Raw genomic sequence first — 24,168 nt, forward strand, 5'->3', positions numbered from 1 at the left:
CTTCACACTCTCTGCATCGCACCGAGCTTCGCGCACTCCCGCCGCTGCCTCACCTAGCGGTGCAGCAGTCTCCAGCAAGTTAGGGCAGTCTGCACAGCACATTGCCACACTTTCTGCCGGCGCTGCGGCCGCTTCGTCTGCTTCTCTCGGCGCCGAGAACGCTTTCGCATTTACAACCTATACAAAGTGCTTAGGTGTCCTTGGTATTTTTTTTTTATTTGTCTGCTTCGTTCAATTGTTGTTGCCTTGCCTTCGTGATTGCATATGTGCTCGGAGATCACCATCCTCATTAAATGGACAACGGTACTGATTATACAGTCGAGCCTGGTTATATCGCACCCCGGGTATTTCGAATGATTGTTTATATCAAACAGTCCAATCATCCCCTTGAAAATCACATGTAATACTATAGGAGTGTTGTCTTTTTGTATCGAACTCCCATGGCGGGGACAGTCGATATTGGCGGCATGCGCGAACTACAGGGAGCACTTCTCTAGCTGTCATCATCATCATTTGTGATGTCAGCGGTAGGACAGACCGGAACAGACCACGCAGATCTTGGATCCCTCGGCATGTCAGCTCGCTTCATACGTTGTATGGGTAACGCCCGGCAAAGCCTGTTTCACGCGATGTTTATTTGGTGAAGTGATATTTGTATAGTAGGACATTTTATTAAAGCTTGGAGAGTGTAGTCGTCCTAACAACCCTTTTTGCGCTGAGGTGTCGAAGCGATGGTGGTGTGCTTTTTCTATTTCACTACAAAAGCCTGGATGAGGAAAATAGAATATCTAGTGCCTTACTCCACTAAAACATCTACCACGGCGAATAGGATGTAGTATTATTTATTATGATTTGGACAAAATAAAACTAACAAAGGAATGTTTCATCAAATTGAAAATAGAAAAGAGAAATCTGAGGACCTCTCGCGTGTGTGGTAAACACTTCAGTGAAAGCGACTCCGTGTATCTTGTTAGTTTCCATATGTTCTGTGAGTGCTGGTCTCCCATTAATTCCAAGTTGATTTCTTTTTTAATTTTGTAAACCAGTACAAACATTTCCTCAAAATAACTGGCAAAACAAAGCGGCGGCTGGCTTCCGGGGTCGTTTCAATTCCCTGCTTATTCACCCGGTCGACGTGAAACGTGCGAGACCCCCTCGTGATCGAAGTTTTAAATCTAGTAAGTCGGTGGCACTTCAGCGTCCCAAAAAAATTGGGTATACACCTGCTATGAATTACTATCGTTTGCATGTTTAATTTTGCGGACCCGAATGCGCATTATGCGTGTAAAATATTTTATATGGAGCATGCCTTGACAAATCCCTGTTTTACTAGCTCGTAAGGAGCTCGCATTGTTCAGGAATCATCATTAACATAGTACTTGTTCATTCTCGGAACTCGTCACATCTCACCAAAATGAGTGAACTAGAACAGGTGTTCTCAATCGTTTTGTTTAATCACCCCTCACCTGCCCTGACCGATGGCCAAAGAACCCGCCCCAGTCTCGGCATTGATACAGTAAAGCGGTTCAGGAGCCTACAGGGCCTGCAAACGGTAGTAGACGCATTAGGAAGTGTGTGCCTCGTAGCTATGCATCTATGAAGGATTAGATGTGATGCAATTTCGCTTAAACTAGGAATGGATCCACTCAGGGGAAGGGACCATCAGCCTAATTTGGAGCTTGTTGAACCTATGGGTAATCTGGGGAACCTCCTAGAACCCAATTTGGGAACCCATATGATTGAGGAAAAACAAGTCCTTGTGTAGTCTGCAGCTGCAGACTGTGCACGGCCACGTAAAATTTAAGCTCTTAAATGTGCATAGTTCACTGATTGTAGTCCAGAATAAATGGTACATTCCATCAGTCATTTTGAATTAGCTCATCTGATTTCAGATTGCTGCTTGTTTGTTTTCACAACTCACATTGTTCTGTTTTGGAGAGGGTTATCCCAGGTTCAGCGAGATTGCCAATCCCTGTGCAGGTACCCGGTTGACGTCAGTGCTGAATGGCCTGGCCATCAACACGGTGTACTCCCTGCGCTTGCAAGCCCAGACCTCAGCTGGCCGAGGACCTCTGACCCAAGTCATCAAGTTTGTGATCAGCGTCCCTTCGCCCAGTACCTCCTCTCCACACCCTCAAGGTTGGCTCCGATCGACTCATTCTTTACTTTGACCATTGTCTCGATCGGTCGTTTGAAAAATAAATCCTTTAGGGGAATAAGTGCTTTAAGGGCTGTCAAAGCAGTGTAAATGTTACGAGACTAATGGCGGTCGACATTAAAAGCTAGATGTAAAGTTATTTCTGCAGATTTTGTCATCTAGTGAGCTTCAGTTGATGACTAGACCAGCATATTATAGACTGGTTGATTGGGGTCCTTGATTTGTGTTCAATATATACTTCTGTGCATGCTCGCGTGAACCTGTGTTTCCCCTTGGCAGCCCGTTTTACTATAATAAAGTTTTATACTAATATGGATCAGTAGTCGCCAACCGATTTTTCAGACTTGACAGGGATTGTGCAGTTTTAAAAGGTCATTTCATCCGAAATACTAAGTTTACCTGAAACTTGCACTTTCTATTGGCCACTTGCCCCTTGTTTCAGAAGTGCATCTTTTTTGCCCTGCTTGGAGACAACATTCAGCCGATACGCTTCACTCTACTTCACTACTAGACCTATTGGCATAGAGCACTAGCATTCAAAGAACACAAAAAGAATGGCAGTTGTGACCACCCACAACTAGCTGCACCAAAGACGAAGGTAATGTCATCACACAGAACATCAAACCCCCCCCCCACTCTAGTCCACAAGCTCCACTTGAACCTGTTGAAACTTATGTGGTTCTACTAAAAACAAAAAACTTTTATGTAACTATTTGGCACATAAACACAAGGTTACACAACGAATGATGTTGCGTCCGTGTCGGCCTTCAGTCACGAGCCGTTTTGGCTCCTCGGCAGTGGCCGCCCATCAGAGGAACCGAAGTTTTGTCTAGCGCGCCTGCGGGCAGGCCCAACAAGCGAGAGTGCACTGGAGTTCCTTGTCAACATGGCAGGAAAGAACCAGACACTGTCATTAGCCACCACAAACCCGTCAACACTTTTTTTCGTCACATGTGCAATGTCATTGCATCATCGCTATGCATGGCACTGCAGGCCTTCTTAATACGGGCAACTTGCCTTTTTGCAACATTGCGGCTTTTCCGAGCTAAGGCAAATATCAATGTCAATATCAATTCTGTTCTTGCAAAGACGGCTGCGGATGGTGGCCACGGCAGTTATATATAGCAAAACGGGACATACAGTTATAGCGTCTTTCAAGTTCTCTTTTCGTGTAGGATGTGTTGTTGCGCCTATAAATCAAAACAAAAATATTGCAGTGACTTGGCTCGTGGCAGCGGTCTTGTGGGTACGAACCGTGCTACCCAAGTTGCTTGAAAAATTGAGCAACAAGTTTCATGGTGTCAAAAATTTCGATCGCTGTTGTATTTTTATTTAAGGGGGGAATAACGGTTCCACAAAGACTTCAAAGTAATTGAACATGTCTGAAAAAATTACGCTACCTAGATCTTGCTGATGAAGACCGGGGAACATATAGAATCTGTCGCGCAAACAGTAGGCTTTGGAGCGTTCTGCGGTGGTTTGTGGGGCTGCATTGGAGGTGGGCTCGTTTTCTCCCTACTGTTGCCTCTTCTACTTCCTACGCTGGCGGTATGCTTGTATGCGCTCGGCTCTTGTCTGCCTCAGAGCCATAGTGGTGCACTGAATCAAGGCTGGTCGGCTCTGAGCTTATGTAGAGAGGAGCCTGTGCCTTACATGGCTGTAGTGTGAAATGTGACATAGATTGACATATGACTAAAATTCCGTGTTTTCTGAGCACAATGGCCCATCTGGTTTGGACTTAGGATGGGTCGGCCACGCGCCCCTTCGGGGAAAGAAAACTGTCTGCGGAAGGAGCGGCGACGTACGCAGCAGCGCGAATGGGTCCGCAACTGACATGAAGCCGCTGTCGCCTCGACTTCCAGTGCGTCGAGCGCTTCAGATTCCCTTGCCAAAGAAGAGCACATCGCTCGCCTTGAAAGCCTCCGCCGAGAACAGAACCAGCGATGTAAAGGGCGCCGGCGGGCCAACGCCACGGACGACGATCGTGCCACGGAGGCCAAGCGCAAACGCGAGGCCCGGCAACGACTGTACTCTACGCCGGCTGAACAGTTCTCGGGCGCGACGGCGAGGTTCCGAAGGGAGTTCGTGGATTACCCATTTGGCGTCATGTGCGCCGTGTGCGACCGACTCTGGTTCGCCGGAGACGTATCCACGATCGGCGGCGTTTCAGACGAGAAGAAACGGAAAACGGGCGCGTGCGCATTGCAGCAATGTATCGAGTACAGCTCCGCTGGTCTTCCTTGTTCATGAGAGTGGAAAGGCTGAACTTTTTTTAAAATTTGCTTAGATGTAATAAAGGCATGTTTTAATGTGAAAGCATTAACTGTCCCATGGAGCAAACCGACGTCATCAGCTTCGAAGCCGTGCCAAACGGCACCTTTCCCTGCCCCAATGGAGCGAAGCCTGTCGTCTGTAACAGAAATCTGATGGTTAGGCTCCCACTGGCTGGTGCACGTCATCAAGGAACGAGGCTCCCATCGGCTCTCGCGTGGCTTAGTTCCAAGGGACGCCACCAGAGAAGCCCTCTCAATGGTGTCGCAGCACACGCTGCGGGCCTGGTCGCACAGCCCGCTCAGGCAAACTCTGGAGAGGCTGCACAGCCGAGCTCAGTGCAGCGCGGCCACTTCAGGAGAGTTTGTGCTCGGCCGTCCTTGCCACTACGCCGCAGACGAACTAAGGGAGCGGAAGAACAACATTCATGCTTTCGCATTCACTACTTGTAAGAGTGCTTAGGTGTCCTCGGATTTTTTTCAATCTGCTGATTTTTCAGACTGCTCTATTATTCAGACGTTTCTTCGGTCCCTGTGAAGTCCGAAAAATTGGTCGGCGACTGTTGTGCCAGATGTTAAAGCCAGAACTCGAATGGTTAAATACGTGATTTTTCAAGTTGCAGATCCTGGAGCTCTTTTAATTGCTGTGGTCTTAACTGATCTTGAAGATTTCAGTAGAGCTGTCATTTCTGTGAACTTTGAACTGTCATTTCACAGAAGAATCATTGTTTACTAATCTGATGGTTTCTAAATGTTTAGGCATTGTTAGCTACCGCAGTGGCGTAGCCAGAAATTTTTTTTTTTCGGGGGGCGCTGAGGTGCTTTGGATGTTTATGACTTAGGTTGTGGGAAGAGGGGAGGGGTTCAAAATACATGTGAGTATTATACGGTTGGCTGGATTTCGGTGGGGGATGGGGGCAGGGGGGGGGGGGGGGGAGGGGGCTGATGCAGTGTCAGTTTCTCTCCTAGCTACGCCACTGAGCTACCCGAAAGGTTAGCAAGCTTCCATTGACATGTCTTTTCTGCTCAGCTGCAGGGCAGCAAGATGAGGACCCGTCCCTCGGCATCCTGCTAGGGGTGGCAGCTGGCCTTCTCTGCATGACCCTGTGTGCCATAATTATCCTCTACAAAAACAAGTATGGCCCATTCTCGTTGTCATTGCAGAATGCCAAATTTAGGCAATGCTCGTACAAAAGTAAACATTATACAGGGTGTTTAATTTTAATTCGAACTGACTTATTTTTAGAAGGAGAGCGTAAAAGGTAGACTAATGTGATCCGTGCAGGTGAGTTATATGGCCAGGGGGACATATTAATATAGGGGCTAATCGTCACGATGAGTTGGACAGGTAACTAAAATTTGTTAATGAGCTTTTTAATTAGTGAAAGTAGACATACGGTTTCAATTCAACACTTGCCGAGTGTCATTTGAAACTATTAAATCGGTCAGTTTTTGAAAAAACTCGAAGCACATGGGAAGCACAGGAGTATGCTTAAGTTACCGCCTCTGCAACAGACACACCACTGGCAGTACGAAAGCGCAGGTGAAAAGATTATTATCTGCATTTCCGGACCGCCAGCACTGTGCTTCTTGCACCAGTCAAAAATTTAGTGCACCCCTGTGCTTGCCATATGCTTCAAATCTTTCTAAAATTGGCTAATTCACTGGTCCTATATGATGCTTAGCAAGTTTCTAATTGGATATATATGTTTCTTCACTAATTTGGCAGTTAATTAAGAAATTTTAGTTAACCTTTTTACTTACTGTGCGATTAGCTCCCTATATTATGTCCCCCTGGCCGTACAACTCACCTGCACAAACTACATTATTGTGTTTTTCGTGTCTTTTTGTTAATAAATCTGTTCAAATTAAAATCAAACACACTATATTTGATGTGCTCTATTTTGGGCGATTCATAGGCATAGTTCCTGGACATTGTATTCGGTGTTTCCTTTTGGTCACTTGCGGTAATTGGGTGCACTGAGCAGTGGAGCTCCAACAAGCATTTTGGAATGGGCCACCCCATTGTCTCCTTTGTACATCAATGTGGAAGGTGTGCACACTCATAAACCTGTATCTGCTGCAGCTGTGCTTGACCCACTGTGAACATTTTTCAGTTGTGCTTTGGTGAGTTTGTCACATAACTTCTGATAGGTGAGCGTAACCCGACAAATGACCAAAAAAGGTTAACCCTGTAGTGAAATCAAGTCTACCTGTAACTCGGAGCTAAGACACTCTAAATCAAGGTAGCCATTTTGCACCCCCTGCTTTGCTATGACCATTTTTAACTTTGCAATATGTATGTTACTTTCTTAACCTGCTGTGAAAAGCCTACATCTATTTACCTGCACGATTTTAAGTTTACTCGACTCTAGTCATGTGCAAATAGGAGATTTCGACTGCTAAGTGAATTTGAAGCAAGTAGTGGTATTGGCTAAATATTATCGAATCGAATATCGAAAAGTTTCTCTAAGGGAAGATCCAGGTCGGAAAACAACAATATTCTGCCAAAAATGTGACTTTGGCTTTTATTGTATTTCATTATTTTTGAATCTTTATATTTGAGGTATGAAAAAAATTTGTGCCGGTTTAATCGCGAAATTAGTAAAATGCGCCTTTGAAGACCTCCACGCACCCCAGAACGGCATGAATTTGAGCCATTTTTCTCTGCGTGGTTCTTCATGTTGTGATGTTACCCGTCATCACGTTTACATTGACAGGTAGACCTAGCCTTCTCGTCTTCATTACAGTCTTCTGTAGCCTCAGTTTCTCACGGAAATTTATTAACAAAATTTTATTTTCCGCACTATGAAAGAGTATATTGTTGCACATCTATGGTGACATTTGAACAAGTTTTTCTTTTCATGTAATTTTAGGGATCTTCACAGCTTGTGCACAATAATTTTTGTTAATTCTTAAAGGGGCACTGACACTCCAACGGTTATATTTTTTTTTATTGTCTAAAACGATGCAAGTTGTAGTCATAAACACGCAAAAAGAAACGCATGACAAAAAAAAAATTTTCCCACGCGCTCATGTGCCTTTTTATTTTTGCCGTTCTCCTCTCCCACTCCTCGCTTCCTCGCTTCTTTTGATTCATGATTTCTAAGCTTTGTAGGCGACATTTCTATAACATTTAATAACGGCAATCGTAAAACATGTTTTCTAACGCATTTGCGAACGCACTACGGCCCTTCTTTTGGAAATACCGAAAATCGGAGTCCGGTGTGATGTCGCCTTCTGGAATTGTATCCTCCCTCGGAAAACATGCTGCCTGGGCAGGCGGCACTGCTCGCACGGAATAAAACCGTTTTTTCTCGGTCCGCCGGCACCCTTATCTCCCGCTCCTTTCCTCCTCGCTTCGGTTCTCAGTGGCAACAGCACGGAGTCGTGAAAGAAAGTCGACTCTCAGGACTCCGCAGTATCTGACGTCAACGCACCGGCGCGGATCGCGCGGGAACTTCGAATTCGGCATTTGGAAACTGTTTTTTTACTTCACAAATACTGAATTCCCAAGTTTCAAATTTTGAGGGTAATGTCCCGGCATCGTTTTCAATCGTTTCGGAGAATAAAAAAAAATAATGATTTTGATGTGTCAGTGCCTTTTTAATATTGTCCTATCACAACCTAATTTAGCATTCAGATACTTTAGAATATGTAGAACGCAACTACCATAGGTTTAGCTACAATGTATATTTTTTTATATTTATGAAAAATTTAGGAAACATTTGTTAGCACCTTGAAATAACATTTTTGTTATTTTAATTATTTTAAAATGTAAGGAGTGTCGCTCACATTATTTTTGTTGTTCATTGCACTCAGTGGTGTAAAAGGAGTGCATTGTTATTTTTTACTAGGCCTTTTTAAAAGTGTTGCCATGCCTCATGTGTGCACAAGAACATTGTTTTTTCTGCATGAACATTGCATCAAGAACCTAAAAAGCAAGCTATATCAAATCTAAATACCAGAATATATATAAAGAGAAGATTGAGCACAATAAACTGAAAATTTTATTTCAATATCGTAAATAATATTTTAAAAAAAATTGTTTCCCCTGGTGCATGTCCCCCTAAGGCTTTCACTACTGCACTATGTTCAAACGAGATCCCCAGCTGAACTTGTGAAGGTTATCCCAAGCTTTCATTTGTTCATTTCTAATCTTCATTACTTTTAATCTAGCAATATTCATTGACTGTGTCCTCGGCAAAGTTCAATAGCTATATTGGGTTGGCAAGTAAAGGGCATATTTGGCGTGTCGGTCTATATAACAGCTTGTCGGTCTATAAGCCCGACATGCTGTTTACGAACAATCCCTCGTTTGTCCACACCAAGTATGGGCACTGCGCGTGCGCAGAAACCACAATCGCGTAAAGTGAAACGTCTGCGTATGCGCAGTGTCGTCAACAGCACCACCGCAGCTGCGTGACGTCAGGGATGCGTGTTGGTCTATAAGATGCCCAGCTATACCTAATTGAGAGGTTTTACGTATAAATAATCTTGTTATATACAATTGTTTTTCCTCCGGTCACAAATGATTAATGTATAGGTTGTCAGGGCATCTTTGCCTAACATATACTCATGCATAATAGCCAGTTCTATTTTGAAAATTTTACTGCAATCTGGATGTCAACCGACATACTAAAACCCGAGACGAAAACAAAAACCTTCCGGGACGCTTAAGCTTCTCCTTTAAAAGTGGAATGCGACAGCGTTATTGGGCGTTGTTCGCAATGCCTTCTCATATAAACCCGCATTCATTCCCAAACTGTGCTAGCAAGTGTGTGTGGTCTAGTTGGTAGCATCACGTGTCACGTCATGTCACGTGACTCGTGACGTCACACGTGGCTGCGCACATTGCTTTATGGGATTTTTTGGTCGAACCAACACCAAATTTTCTGCTCCTAAATGCTATCGCATTAAAAAAGGGGGACAAACACGACGAACATACAAGACACAACGTCCATCTCGGGTTTCAGTATGTGGATTAAAACCAGCTTGCCCACTTAGTAACAATGTCTTTAACTAAACAGCAACATTCACAAAGTTTTTTTTTTTTTTTTAATACATTAGATGTTAGCGTGCTTCATTCTTCTTTGAAAGTGTGCTTTCCTCCTAAGCATGTGGCTGCAATATGTCTACTTTTCAAAGTGTTGATTGTGGCGTTTTAGCCCCATGGAGTGCACTTCATACCAAGCACCGGTGCAGTGGGGAGAAGCAACACCCTCGGAAGCGAGCTCCGCGGGTGTTGCTTCTTCGCAGTGCATTGGTGCTCAGTAAGAAACGCACTCAACGGGGCTAACCTGCCGCTATCAACACTTCAAAAATATGAATATCACAGTTCACCTCGAAGCAAATATTGAATAGCATTTTATTCGAGACTACTATTTGAAAATTTTAATATTTTCACAACACTACTCGATTGTAAGTCTACCCTTCCATATTATGTGTCATCAAAAAAGAGAAAAGATCATACTTTAGGGCACATTTTACAGTGAACATTTATTAGGTTTGTCCTCACCGGTGGTAACATTATCTTCACTGATACTGTTTTTCCTGGTGGTGTCCAACAAAATCCCACACTTCGTGAACGACCGCATCTTCCGCACTTTTTCGGGGATCATGTTGCACAGCACGACTGGCGCACCACCCTCTTGACACGACGAACTTGCATCAAATAGCATAGTTGTTGGTTTCTTCCGGATGAGGAATGAAACTCCTCTTTAAACATAGTTGCGAATGAGCACCGAACATTAGAACCACATGGACCACTCATGTCAATACAGAGGAACGTGGCTGGCACCCTCCACCATGGTCACGCTGTCTCAAGTCTGCAGTCGCACAAAATCAAACGAAAATGTGCGACCGTGCAAGCAGAGGCTGCAAGTGAGGCTGTGTCAGTCGTTCCAGTGTCGACTCGGCACAGGGCTGCGTGTTCGTACTGCCATACCACACGCTGTTTGCCACTGTGCACTCTCTGCGTTACTTCATCGTCATGCTTATTCATGCACGCTAAAGAAAGAAAAACTTGAAACGAGCACGCAGCATGACACAATGCTACAGGTAACGAACACGTAACAAAGTGGATTGTTTTCAATATTACGGCTATTTCGTTTCTGCTGACAGTGGCATGCTTCGGTTCCAAATATAGATCAACCCCCATTTCAGATCTAAAAAAAAAAAAAATGATGATTTGACCTAAAATTGTTTTAAATATGGTAAAAAAAGCACCAAAGAATGTTGCTTTTTTTTATTTTATTGTGCCCTTTTATAATCATGTCCTTTTTTGTACTGCTTCTTGCATTTATTTTGTGTGCTAATCATCAGGACAAACTTAGATGTGCTTTTTCCTGGCTTTACAGGAAATGCAGCAATACAAATGAGGATTCTACAAGTGAAGGACGCTTGGCCAGCCAGTCATGTTTTGCAACACTATTCAGTAGACGGAAAACACCTGCCACTCCTCGAGAGCTGGAGCTCTTGTCATCACCTCCTAATGCTTCGGAAGATCATCTTGACACAAAGGTAGTTTTTCTTCCCAAATCGTTGTCACCTGAAGAGATCAAACTTTTTCTGGAGCGCAGCTCTTAGGCACCCGTTTCTGTGTTTTGCGGCATCAGCGTCGGGAAGAATTTAGCGGGAAAATCGACGCCCTGTGACCTCAACGCCAATTGAATTCCCTGCTAAATTTAGCAGGGAATTGAATTTGTGTTGAGGTCATGCAACGTGAATTTTCCCGCTAAATCTAGCGGAGAAACTGAATTTGTTCACAGGTGACGTGACACCAAGTCATGTGACGTCATTTTCCCCACTAAATTTAGCGGGGAAACTGAATTGGAGGAGAAGGTGATGGAGGAGGGGAGAAGAGAGGGTACGGGGGTAGAGGAGGGGCATACCCTCCCGTCCATACCCTTCCCCCCCCCGCTCCTTAAGAGTTGCGCTCTAATTTTGCATTGCAGAGATTTGTAAACGTCTCATTTTTTTAGTACTCCCTCAACTTGTGCTTACAATCTGTTTAATTACCTTCTGCCTTGTTTCTACTAGTTGGCCCATTTTTGTTAAGTGAGCTGTTCATGTGGCTTGTTTTTCAGTTCGGTATAATCTGTGCGTGGCTTATCAGGCTAAAACACAACGAAACATTGGACGCCCCTTTTTCTGAGTGCAGAGACTCAATAAAAGGCTTCAATAAAGGCGCTGTATCTAATATGATATCAACATGAAGCAATATGTTTTTAGTGGTGATGAACACTTTTGTTAAATGAAACAACTGGCAAAAAAAGAATTGAAGCTGTATTTTTTTCATTGCACCCAAATTCTTTTGTTTGGTATTTTCTTTGAATTTGCATGTTAGTACACTGGCAAGCTTTCTAGATGTGTACTTAAGCTTCATCAAATTTTATTCTAATTTGTAGTATAATGTTCTAGAAAAATTCCGAGGACACCTAAGCACTTCTTATGAGTTGTGAATGCGAAAGCATGAATGTCATTCTTTCGCTTCCTTAGTCTTTCTGCGGTGTACTGGCTTGGATGGCCACATTTCGCTACTGCCGAAATTGTGGCCACCGCCAATATAAATGCCTCGGGGGCGAGAAGAGCAGAAGCAACCGCAGCTTCCCCCTGCCCCGGCAACGCCTGACACAAGAGCAACGGCTGAGCACACCCCTTTCTGGCGTGCGGGCCGGGGTACCAGGAAGAGCGCTTTTCTGTGAAGTGGCGTTCCTTGGAACAATACGCATCCCGACCAATGGCTATATAGGAGTCATTTCGTTGGGAGTTTCTTTTGCATTTCTCCTGGCTCCTGGGAGTTCCTTTAGTGTTTTTTCGCAGTTAAAGACGCCGCTGCTCCTCGTTTTGTTCGCGGTTACAGACTCCGCCGGTTCCGCACTATGGGACAGTTAATGCTTTCGCATTAAAACTGACTTAAACAGGAGCGCATACATCATTTCATGTATCATCTCTGTCACATACTTCTAGGGAGGCTACCCTCAGTGCAATGGCAAGACCAACGGCCATGCCAAGGACAAGCGTCTTCGTGACGTGACCCTGAATGGCCATGTGGGAAATGGCAGTGCTGTCCACACCACCAACAGTTCCCCACCTGTGAGTATTGCACCACTGTTCTATCAAAGATTTTGAAAGTTCATGTAATTCAAAGTTTTCTTTGCCACTCACAAATCTGCATGAAAACGACTCGTTTCAATCACTTCACCGAAAGGCCGTATCAAGGAGATTCTCGCAAACTTCCCAACTTTTAAAACTCGCTCAGTTTAGGGCGTACACTAAAGCCTCCTTACAGTTACGAATTTGCCAAATTCCCACACAGATGGAAGAATTAGGGACCACTAATTGGCGATTTTCATTGCATGTGTTGCAGCCTAGCAGAAGAGTTGTATGTTGGGCGAGAGTTGGCGCTGTTCTGTTCACCATCTTGTTCACCGTTTCAACCTAATTTGCCAGCTTTGTCTTTAGACCGCCAGGTGCCATAAAATAGTCAGTAGCTCGGGAACGTTGTTCAGCAAACCTGCCATGACAGCTTTCTGTTCTAGTCACTAGGTGCCGTCAATTTTGCAGGAGTCGCCAATACTCTCTTTCATACCTAGTATACAATTCTGTCAAAGCCGCTGGCAGTAGTGAGCGTGTTGCATTATCTTGCAGCTCGTGTGCACAGGCTCTTGCGCAAGTGAGAAGCTAGATGAAGCCACATGCTCTCTCACCAGCAACTTTGGCAGTGTTGGACACTATGCTCGGTGCCAACTATTCTGTGCTACACTTGCAAGGCTAGCATAGTTTCTGCAGCACTCCAATGCTGCCAGAGCTGCTTGCGTGAGCATGTTGCTCCATTCAGCATCTCCTTCGCACTAGAGCGTGTGCAAACGAGACGCAGGATGAAGCCACATGCTCTCGCAGTAGTGCGGAACTGCAGCACTGTGGAAAGTATGCTAGCCTTGGCAGAGTAGTGTAAAAAAGTTGTAGAGCCCATCTACCTCACATGAAGATGGAGGACCAGCGAAGCTGTTATCTTTACAACAACTATACGACATCTATATGATTTACATATGACTCTGTTGTTTAATTGACTTTATTTGTTTCTTAGTGACTAAAGTGATCACCGCCTTATGGTCACTTATGAACAAATTCTAAACCCAATTTTCGAGGCACCCTTTAAGGACAGTTTTTCCCGATTGAGCCCAAGTCCCTTTATCAGCATAGCGGAAGCGAAAGAAAAGAAGGTTAGATCGGCATGTTCTGCCCTCAACCTTGTCACAGCGCACTCTTAGCTGAGATAAGTCAGTGACCGTATATGATAACAAGGGATCAGAAGCTCACTATCTAATAATGTCAAGGAAGGCTGACTTACGCGGGTTGCCCCCTCTTTTTCTTTTTACTTGCCACAACCAATCGGAATGAAAGGAGCGCCGTTTAAATGGGAGTTTTTTTGTTAACATCCATGGACGCAATATTTCCCAGATCTTATCACATAACAGCTTCACTGTAAAAAGTTGATGTCACGCACAGTATGAATGGAGTATAGGTGCTCACTAGCCCCTATTTATAAACTGTCCTGGTCATCGAAGGGAAGGGCAAACTGTTAGGTTTTTGCGAACAGTGGATTTTGAGTTCAGAGTGAATTAAAGCAATAGTGTTTTTGGTAAAATAATTTCTAATCAAATATTGAATAGCTTTTCCAAGCCTTTCTCTACTGTTGCACCATGTTTAAACAAAAACTCAGCTAAATTTGTGAGGGATGTTCCCAAGCTCTCACTTGTCCATTACTAAGCTACGAGTAAATTTTAATCTAACTATATTTATGGCCTGTGGTCTCAGAAAGTCCAGTGCCTGCATTGGGATGGCAAATAAGTAACAGATTTAACATAAAATTACACCTATAGAAATGCCCAGCTATGCCTAATCGAGGGGATTTATAAGTCTTGTTGTTATGTGCAAATATCCTTTATTCAATCTCAAATATGAGGGAAAAAAAAAAGACAATCATGATTGATGATTGCATGTTGTCGGGACATCTCTGCCTAACATATACTCTTGCATAATAGCAGTCCAATTTTTAAAATTTGACTGCAATACAGATATCAAGTCACAGAATTTGTTTTTTCTTAAAGGACACATGCAAAGAAAAAAAAAACATTTTTTTTATACAGCTTAGATGGAAAAAGGATGTAATAAAACGATTTTACCACAAATAAAAACAATTTTTAGAGCTATATTTACGCCGCTATACGTATTTGTAGTTGGCGCCCGCTGGCACCGCGGAAAAGTGGCCCTTATTTATGATATGACTGGCCCATATTTATCACGTGGTGCTTGCGCTCTTTCGGAAGCTTCCTGTGGCGTTTAAAAGTAACTTATTCACCTTTGTTTGAAAGATAACAAAAAGCCGTTTACAATTCCCTGTAACGCCGGTTGGAGCGCAGCTCTTGAGGAGGAGGATGGGAGCGTACTGAGGGACAGGTGATTCCTTAAGGTCACGTGACCTCATGGGAGGTTGGGTGACGTCAAGGGGGTCACGTGACCTCAGGAGAATCGCTTGACCTCAGGCGGCCACGTGAGCTCAGGGGGTCACGTGACTTCAGGGGTCACGTGACCTCAGGGGGTTCATGTGACTCCAGGGGGTCACGTGACCTCAGTGGGGTCACGTGACCTTAGGGGGTCATGTGACCTCGGGGGGTCACGTGACCTTGACGATGACGCTTTGATGACGTCATCAGTGACGTCACTGATGACGCCATCAGTGATGATGACGATGACGATGCGGATGCCAATGACGTCATCAGTGATGATGACGATGACGATGCGGATGCCAATGACGTCATCAGTGATGATGACGATGACGATGCGGATGCCAATGACGTCATCAGTGACGTCACTGATGACGTCATCAGGGATGATGACGATGACGTCATCAGGTTGCATGCAACTCTCGAAGGAACCCGAGGTCCTCCCGAAGGAACCCGAGGTCCTCCCAAGGTCCTACCGAAGAAACCCGAGGTCCTCCCGAGGTCCTCCCGAAGTCCTCCCGAAGGGACCCGAGGCCCTCCCGAAGGACCTCGGGTTCCTTCGGGACGACCTCGGGTTCTTTCGGGAAACCGCGGGTCCCTTCGGAAAAATTTACCCATAATGCACCGCGCGGTTACGCCGACGCCGACGGCGACGCCGCTCAAGCCGGAAACGGGCGCCTAAGAGCTGCGCTCTAAAAACTAAGATTAATAAGTAACTTTTAGAGCCCAAAGGAAACTCCTGAAAAAGCGCAAGCAAACGTGATAAACCTGTGCGCCGGTCAGATGACGGCGGCGGTGTGGAGAAACGCGTTGAAGCGGCGTCGCACAACGCTCAGTGTGCGGTGGCGGCGTGACTTTGCGGCGGCGGCGACGCAGCGCGGCAGCGTGCGAGCCTTCCACGTGGCAAGCACCGGCTCCCACAGCACTGGTGTGCTGTGGAGAAGCAACATCTGCTAAGCTCTCTTCTGCAGGGTTGCTTCTCCGCAGTTCACCGGTGCTCAGTAAGAAGTGTTCTCAATGAGGCTAATCCGCCGCTATCAACACTTAAAAAAGTATGAATATTGCAGTTGCCACTTGAGGGGTTGTGTTGACTGTCCTCTTGGACCTTTCCCGGCGCGTGCAGTGTTACAACAACAGAGACCCGGAGTCGCGGCTCCCTCTGCCACGAAGTCAGCATCGCTATGATGCCAGCGACTGCTTTCTGCAGACGGAGGGTGGCCCGTGGACGGAAGGGCGCACCTCTGCACCGACCCCGCTGCTCGGAGACCACTCTTCTGCAGCGTGGAGAGACATAGAGGAGCCCACAACGGCAGCAGAGGAGGAGCAGGCAACCCTCGAGACCATTGTCTCGGCCGACAACTCTTTTGTGTCGCACAGAGACGTGGCGAGCGACACTACGAATACTTCGGTGCACCCCGAAGCATAGCAGCTCCTTTTGAGTGCGGCACGACCTACCTCGTAGAACTTCACCGAGTTCGAACCAATCTTCGTGGTTTCAATGGTGGCTGACCACGAGAGTTTACTGCCACCACCGCCCTTTAGAAGTAGCAGACAGTGGAAGGTCAGGCAGGCAAGGCAAGGTGTTGACCCTCGGCTATTTGTCTTTTTTCGTTCTGCGTCCTCTCTTTAACGCTTAAAGCCTCTCCGAGCCACTTTAGGCTTGCTGGTGGGAACAAGCTTCCAATTGGAAGTCAACCTGCTTTTCTTAGAATCGTGTCGCTTAAATTTGGGCTGGCATGAAACATTTTATGTGAAGCTTGTATGGATGCTGTGCTTTTGGTACTTGCAGATAAATTAGATGCCTGAATGCTCTGGCAGAGTTGGAACCCCTCTTGCATTTACCTTGAGCCGTTCAAAGCGCTCACGAAGCAAATGACTGAACTTGGGAAATGCGGTGTATATTTTTTGTGTATTTGTTTTTGTCGATATGTCTGAACTTGAACCGAGATTCTCAATTTTGGCACGGGTCTACCTGCTTCTTCCCATCGGGAACTTTTATGTAGATTAGAAAAGCAGGGATGTCTTAGAAACCACGAAAAAGGTGTCCAAAGGCTCTGCCAGGTTTACAGTTGGTGAGGCGAGTTGCTGATTCCAGTTTGCGTCTGAAGTTTATTACTGTGACTGTCAGCGACCATTCCCAGTGTCAACACCTTGCCGCTGCTGTCTTAAGCCAGGTTGACCAATGTACCTTTCAGTTCAAAATCACAGTGGGATTCCCAGGCTTAAACTGACCCCAGGGCTCCAAAAGTGTTTGATCTGTCAAATATTGCAAAATTGACCTTTGCAAAGCCTCAGTCAGCCTTGGGAGAAGTGACATTGTAAACAGTGGCTCAGGCATTGGGAATCCTATCTGGTGATCCCCAAATCTCATTTAATTCAACTTCACTCCCCGTTTGTTTCTTGATGTAGCACATGTTAGTCGAACCATTTTTTTTTTCTTTTTATCATTTACAAACACAACACATAATATGAAACAGCAAGACAAAACTATAAATATCTAGATAAAAAAAAAAAAGAGAGAAGAAAGCGGGTATGTTTTCGTTAGCTGTTTTCATGTGTACGTATATTTATGCTATCACAGCAGTTAGGGACAAATCACATTCTCACCATATGGCTATGACATGTGCTAAATGTAGTTGTCATCTTTTTCTTTTTATTTAGGATGTTTTCTTGTTTTTTTTAAATGGACAAAAAGAACAGAAATTGGGGTAGAATGGAAAAAATGGAGCCCCCCCCCCCCCCCCTCCCCCCAAAAAAAAGGGAGGAGATAAAGCCCCATTGCCAAACGTGTGCATAGAACAACGAACCAGACAGTCCCCCTCTGCTCGCTCGATTGCCCTCAGAGTGCTGCCCACTTCCTGTATTGGCAAAAGCCTTCAAAACAGGGCGGATACCTTCTAGAGAGTTAGCCAATCACTGTTTTTTACCACCATCACTCCATCGTTCACACTATTGACAGTGCAGAGTGCCATCTAAGAGAAAATGAGATTAAAACAGAAAAATACAAACGAGCTTTGAAGCGTGGCACAAACAATTTCCGAGACCAGAGTTGTGGTGTTGCACATTGCTTCATACATTTTTTTTATTCTTATAGCATTTATGGTTTTAAGCAGGTGGAGAAGACATGGGACTCTAAAAGGCAGGGCTCTCATTCCATGTTCATTTGCATGTAGACAATGTGCAAGCAAGGCTGCATCCTTGCACATACATACAGCATGTGTTCCATGTACATAGGAATCTCACCCTTTAGCACCCCTTCATGGAGGCACTACCCCACAATGGCTCTCTACCAAGGTACAAAGTACTGTGTTTCCCAGTACACCAAAGAAACGCCTATTTGTGATTTGACACACTGTACAGCCAACATACACAAGGCAGGACACCTCCTTTTTTTTTTTTTTTCTAAAAGTATACCATGTTGCGTGTCTACAAAACAAAATTATATTTGAGTGTACATGTCTTCTTAGAGGTTATAGTAGAGTAATTTAAGGGTTATACTGGTGCAAACAAAACCATACAAAAAGGGGTTTTTTTCTTGTTTTTTTTGCAAGGCACATTTTTACGTGTTTTCTTCACCTTAAGATTAGAAAAAGAATTGAGGGAATATAGGCATGCAACAACAGTGTATATATATATGACATGTACCTTTTCAGAATGCTCAAATAGCCTTCAATGACTTCGTGTACAACACTTTTATTTTTACCCATTCTACATTTCATGCTATCACTGAAAACCACTGATGTACAGTTTTCCTTCTCACCACACATATAAGGTGCCAACTATGTTGCTTTTCAAGGTAGTCACTTGGGAAAGAAAGAAAGAAAAGAAAAGAAGCAGGTCTTCAATCTTTCCCTATTCGAGGGCACAGGATGACAGAGGGCTCTGTGTGCTAACTTTGACAATGCTGGGCAGCGTCATGGCAGGTTGGAGCAGCAAGAGAGGTGGGATTCATAAGAGAAGATTAAAGAAATCAACAAGTCAGACTATTGACAACAAGTTTCATCTGACATCACATGGCACGTGACATATATACGGGTGTCTAAAGGAAATGCAGGTGTGTTGGCCATCAATCACCCAGACTGTCCATTCCAGTAGAGGCATGGAACATGCAATCTACGTCGGGAAAGCTAACTTTTCTTGAAGCTAGGTTGTTTCCCCACCTGGGTGGCATCCACTCAGAACCCAGGAAGGGGAGAGAAAGAGAGAGAGAGGTGTTAGCTCCAACTCGTGCAAGGCTAACCCTCCCCCCACCCCCTGCCTGGACGAAAGAACAAATTCAGCGTTTATACAGCCTTGCGGTAACGCCGGATCTGGGGACCTGCGGCGGAACGCCTGTACGTGGATGCGAGGCGTTTTTGGGTGCACACTGATTTGCCACAATCGGACCGATTCCTGTCCATTTGTTTCTCGTGCCTTACAGTGTTGTCAGTCCTCTGGGAGACCTTTAACATTGAGAAGGACTCAAGGTTCTGAGAAGCTTGCTGCATGAACACTGTGAGTGCTGACTGTATGGTGCCATCTCGTACCTTGGCAGTGGCATCAAAAGGTCAATGCTGCGCGTGCGACGGGAACGCAAGTGGGTGCCTGTGAGAGACGGTTGGAGGGTCTCAGTTCTGAAAGGGTACTTAAAGACAGGTGTGACAATGCTTCCAACTGAGTGCAACCTGTTTTCTTTCTTCTTTTTTTTATTGTTGTTGTGTTCGGAGAGACCAGTAGGCCTCTGTTTGTCATGGATTGAGGTGTTAGATGCTTATACTTTTGGTTTTTTTGGCAGTACTGGCAACTCCAGCAAAACTGACTTTTACGGGTGACCAAGAGCACAAAGCTGTGCAGGTTCGTTCGGCCAGTCAATTGAAGTGGCAGCGGAAAACGTTGGCACCTTGCCGCCAAAAGCTTGAGGCCACGAAGGAGCTCGGAAGATGCTTTTCTGGGGTTGCCAATGGTTTGCTCCACCTTTGCCACTCCTTCCTTCCGTACTCAGACTGTCGGAGCCATCGGTTGGCTCTTGTTTGCATTTGTTTGTTTGTCTGCTTTTTTGAGGGGCATCAGACTGTCTTTTTGAAGTAGGGGATGCATTTTCAAAGCCAGCTATTTTTCAATTCTATCTACCTCAGTTTGTTTTAGACTTGTGTGCGTACATTATGTCATGTTTTATTGTTGTTTTGGCAGGAAGCTTAGTATGGGCTATTTCTCAGGGAGTTTGTAAAGAGAGAAAAAAAATCAAGTTGTCCTGCAAGCTAATGCCACTTCACTCCTTGGTAATGCCAACATTACTTTATTGTTATTTTTTTTATTTTTTTTTTTACCTTTTACAGTTCCTTTACGGAGCATCCGTTGGTGGTAGAGTAACTCTGATGCTGAAAGCGGGTGCAAACTTGGAACTAGCATGTCCATCAATTGTTGTTCCAAGTTCTCTTTTTTTTAAATATATATATACATACACTTGACAAACATTTGTTGATGTTTTATGAATTGTTTTGGGAATCAGTTTGTACCAGCTCTCCATTATCATCTCCTTTCTTTACTGTGTACAGTTCATGAAGTTTTATTTTGCCTAGGTTAGACCATAACCATGTATGTAACCACCAGTTATGCCTGAAGGTAACGGGTGTCTTGGAACTGTAATGCAAGCACACGGTGAGGCCGTGTCTCAATACAGGTGTGGAAGCTGATCATTACTCGAGTTGCCGGAAAGCAGGTTTGGGGAGATTCTAGGGTCAGACCTGGCAGCAGGCTGAGGAAACAGTTTGTGCAGAGTTTGTTGTATTTACCTGCTTACACTTTCATGCTTATCAAGAAACCATTGTGGCCACCATCCCTGATTTTCTTTCCACTTGGCACCAGTTTCCAGCATGAATTGTGAAGATTTTTGTTGACATTTTGACAAGAACTCGATTGACGAAACAAATTTTATGTGTGGAATTGTCAATATGCCTTAGCTCCAACATGTCTTGTGAAGCACATTTTATTCAAATTTTTATCTCTTTAAGGGTTTGTTGTTTCCAAATTTTAAACTCCACCAATCTTTTTTTATTTTTATTTTTTTTATGAGGGGGGGGGCAAAGTGAATGGGAGAGAAAGGAGGAGAATGGGGTTATAATATGATATCTGGGCCTATTTCTGAAATGATATTTAAGCAATGCAAACATTATTGTTAATTTTGTATTAAAACATAAATGTATGACCTAGTTAATATCTAGCCTCAAGATATGGCCAGTGGAAAAATTGTATTTTGAATTTGGTTGGTTCGAGAACAATGCTCATGCAATAACTAATATTTCTCGTACATATTTTACTTGTAAGGTAATTCTCACTTGGAGCTTTTCACTATTCATCCTAGACGTCTCCAGATTATAATTGTAATAGTATTCAGCATGGCCCTGGAAATATAAATTTAAACGGGTTTGACAGAGTGTAAGCTGACAGCCTTTGTTTTGGGTGAAATCGGGTTTTACTTGGAAACAGCGAACCCTGCTTACAAAATATTTTAGGGATAAAAGTTTTTCTTCTGGGCGCTTGTCCTAGAATAAAGAGGACTGGTCCAGGTTTAAATTTTGAATGGAAGGCTCTTCAAATTGAAACCCTCCTCTTGTGTGGAACCCTTTGGTGACTCTTCCCAATAATTCTGCACAACCTTGTCTCTACTCAGCGCTGCTGCTGGAGGTGCCCCTCTTGTGCAGGCTTAGCATGTATGTACACTCTACTCGCTGTCTGTAGACTGTCGTGTTTCAGAATAACCTGTGTGGACCTCAGTTAGAATGTCAAGTGTCGTGTTTGTCGCTCAGTGATGGGAACAGTGCTTGTGTGTGTTTTCTTCCACTAAGCAAACAGCATGCGTCTCAATCTTTTTTTGGGCGGTGTCGCTACGGATGTCTTTTAAGACCTCCGTAAATGCTCGACTCTGTGTGGTGGCGAGGAAGTGGTTGACGGAAGTGTGTCCTAGCGGGAATGCCACAGGCCGGAGCGGTTTCTAATCCACATCAAATGCCTTCCAGACTGTTCCTGTTCCGAGAGGGCAGAGCACCGTGTGCTGATCAGAGTAAAGGGCCCTGGTGGCACTAAAGGTGCACTAAGAGGAGGGTATTTCGGCTTTTTAGAAAGAAGGGCCAGAGCTAGGCAGTAGCAAGAATGGCCTCAGTTTTGTGCACCAACTCTTAACTCTGACATCTTTGTAATTAAAATTGTGAATTTTCAGTAGTCATTATAAAAAAAAAGGTGTAGTTCTCTTAGTGCACCTTTACAAAATACACGACTATTTGAAAAGGAAACAAGAAAGATCTTTTGTCCCGTTTCAATGAGGCAAGTGTGAGCCTGGTGCTTGTCGGTCACGACTATCATCAACACGAAGCGCACCAAGACCAAAATATTTCTAGCTGAAGTGAATAGGATGTGCACCGGTCAAGCTGCTTTTAAAAAGTCTCTTTTTTAAAGTGACAGTGCTCTAGTACAGGCACTCTCTGGAAGTTGTTACATCTGCATTTCTGAGTTGAACCTCGAAAAGTTACAAAGACGAACGAAAGGTACAAAAGCGATATAGTTGCTAAGCGTGGTCATTGGATAAAAGTTTCAGCAAGGATGCATCTGTGCCTTAATTTGTATGCCTCATTGAGTTGTATTTATTTTGCATTCCCTCCATATTGCAGGAAAACACCTGTGGCCTACTTTTGTGCATTTATGAAATGCCTCAGAGTTAGATGTAAGCCCATTACCTCAGTAAAATTTTTCCTGCAAAGATGGCATTATCATTCCTTTTGTTCTAACTGGTCATTAACCTACCTTTAAAAAGAAACCTTCCTAGTGGGTATTTTTTATTGAACACCCCAAGCATACTTATTTATATCTCACCACCAGACATGAGTTTAAAAAAAAAAGAACCTTTGTGCAGAGTTGCAATTAGCTCAAGTTGAGTGCCTTTTCGGATCCTGGATTCTAGTTGTGCATACGAGGCCCGAAGGGGGGCGGGCACCGCGCAGCTTAGTCTGTGGCTTACGCCAGGCCCCACTTCTCTGGGAAGACCATTTCTGCTCCCGTGTGGGCCACTCGCACGTGCGGCTCGGGGCTTCTCTGGAGACGCTCCCATCTGGGCATGCCTTGTTCCCCTCACTGCCCCTCACTGCGATGCTTGGGGACACACCTGCTTCAGCTGCTCTCTAGTATTTATTTGTTTCGCTTATTTTGTTTCCTCGCAGTACCATTTGTGCGATGAAAACTTCCCCATGACTGGTAGAGTGGAGAAAATTGTTTGTGTGAAGATGACATACTTATGTGGCACTTGAAACCATTCTTAAAGGCATGACTCATCGGCCTCAGTAGGTCATTCCTACTGTGTTCATGCCAAAGGCTTTTTTTTTTTTTTTTTTTTTTGTTGAAGCTTAGTTTGTGGTTGGCAGGTGTTGGCGAGCACCTTGTTGTTGCTTGCTGTGCACCTCTCTAAGTCTAGATCTTGACTACCTTCTGGTTGTGCAGTATTCAAGTTTTCACAGTTTCGCTACCATTGGGTAACTTGATGTCCAGGAAAAGATTGGTCCTCTTGGTAGATTGCTCATTTCAAGGTCTTCAACCATTATATCTCAAATCGTGTTGTTTACTTCGAAACTAAGCATTTAAAAAAAAAAAAAAAGCAAGCTGGACCTTTTGGAAAAAAAGGAGCGGTAGATGTCTGCTTCTGGGAAGCAAATGCTTGGTTTGAGCTAAATGTGTAAAATAAAAGTACAAACAAAAAAAAAAAAAAACTGCACCTGGTACAAGCACAGCCTTTTAGTGAGCAATCTATTTGTCAAAAGAAAAACTTCAGTATTTATTTGTCTAACTTATGCATATTACCCTCAGTCAGCAAGGAGGTAAAACGCAGCTTTTATGTATTCCCCCATTCTGTTTCCCCTGTTGAGCTGAGTTCCATGTTGGTGCTATGTAAGTGTTGTTTCTTCAGCATATATTGTGTAACATCATTCAAGTGGCGCAGATAACATTCACTATTGGAGAGTGCATATAACTTTAAAAAAAGTATACAACTGCTTTGCAAACTCGTATTGCTGATACAATTAAAATGTAAATATTGACTTTTAGTTATTGTGTGTGTGTCATTCTTTTCCATTGCTTTCTTGCACTTTTGTGAGAGTGAATGTGCCATCAAGCACCATGCAAGTCACAGTTCACAGAGTTTCTAGCACAAACCATTAAGAAAGGATCCTTCTACGCCTCTGTGGTAAAATGAAAAAAATAATTCACC

General features: G+C 44.2%; 1 protein-coding gene across 1 annotated transcript in view; it reads left to right on the top strand.

Moving 5' to 3' along the window:
* The window catches only part of LOC8035702 (protogenin), an 88,647-nt gene extending 71,007 nt beyond the window's left edge, over positions 1-17,640 (top strand). The window contains exons 19-23 of the mRNA XM_040214974.3: positions 1,981-2,139; positions 5,459-5,564; positions 10,788-10,950; positions 12,400-12,525; positions 16,063-17,640. Coding sequence (XP_040070908.3) covers positions 1,981-2,139; positions 5,459-5,564; positions 10,788-10,950; positions 12,400-12,525; positions 16,063-16,365 — 857 coding nt within the window. The 3' untranslated portion in view covers positions 16,366-17,640. The remainder of the gene's footprint in view (positions 1-1,980; positions 2,140-5,458; positions 5,565-10,787; positions 10,951-12,399; positions 12,526-16,062) is intronic.
* Positions 17,641-24,168: the final 6,528 nt, after the last annotated feature.

The sequence above is a fragment of the Ixodes scapularis genome, unplaced genomic scaffold (assembly GCF_016920785.2).
Source record: "Ixodes scapularis isolate PalLabHiFi unplaced genomic scaffold, ASM1692078v2 PGA_scaffold0__279_contigs__length_252992795, whole genome shotgun sequence".
Taxonomy (NCBI): Eukaryota; Metazoa; Arthropoda; class Arachnida; order Ixodida; family Ixodidae; genus Ixodes; species Ixodes scapularis.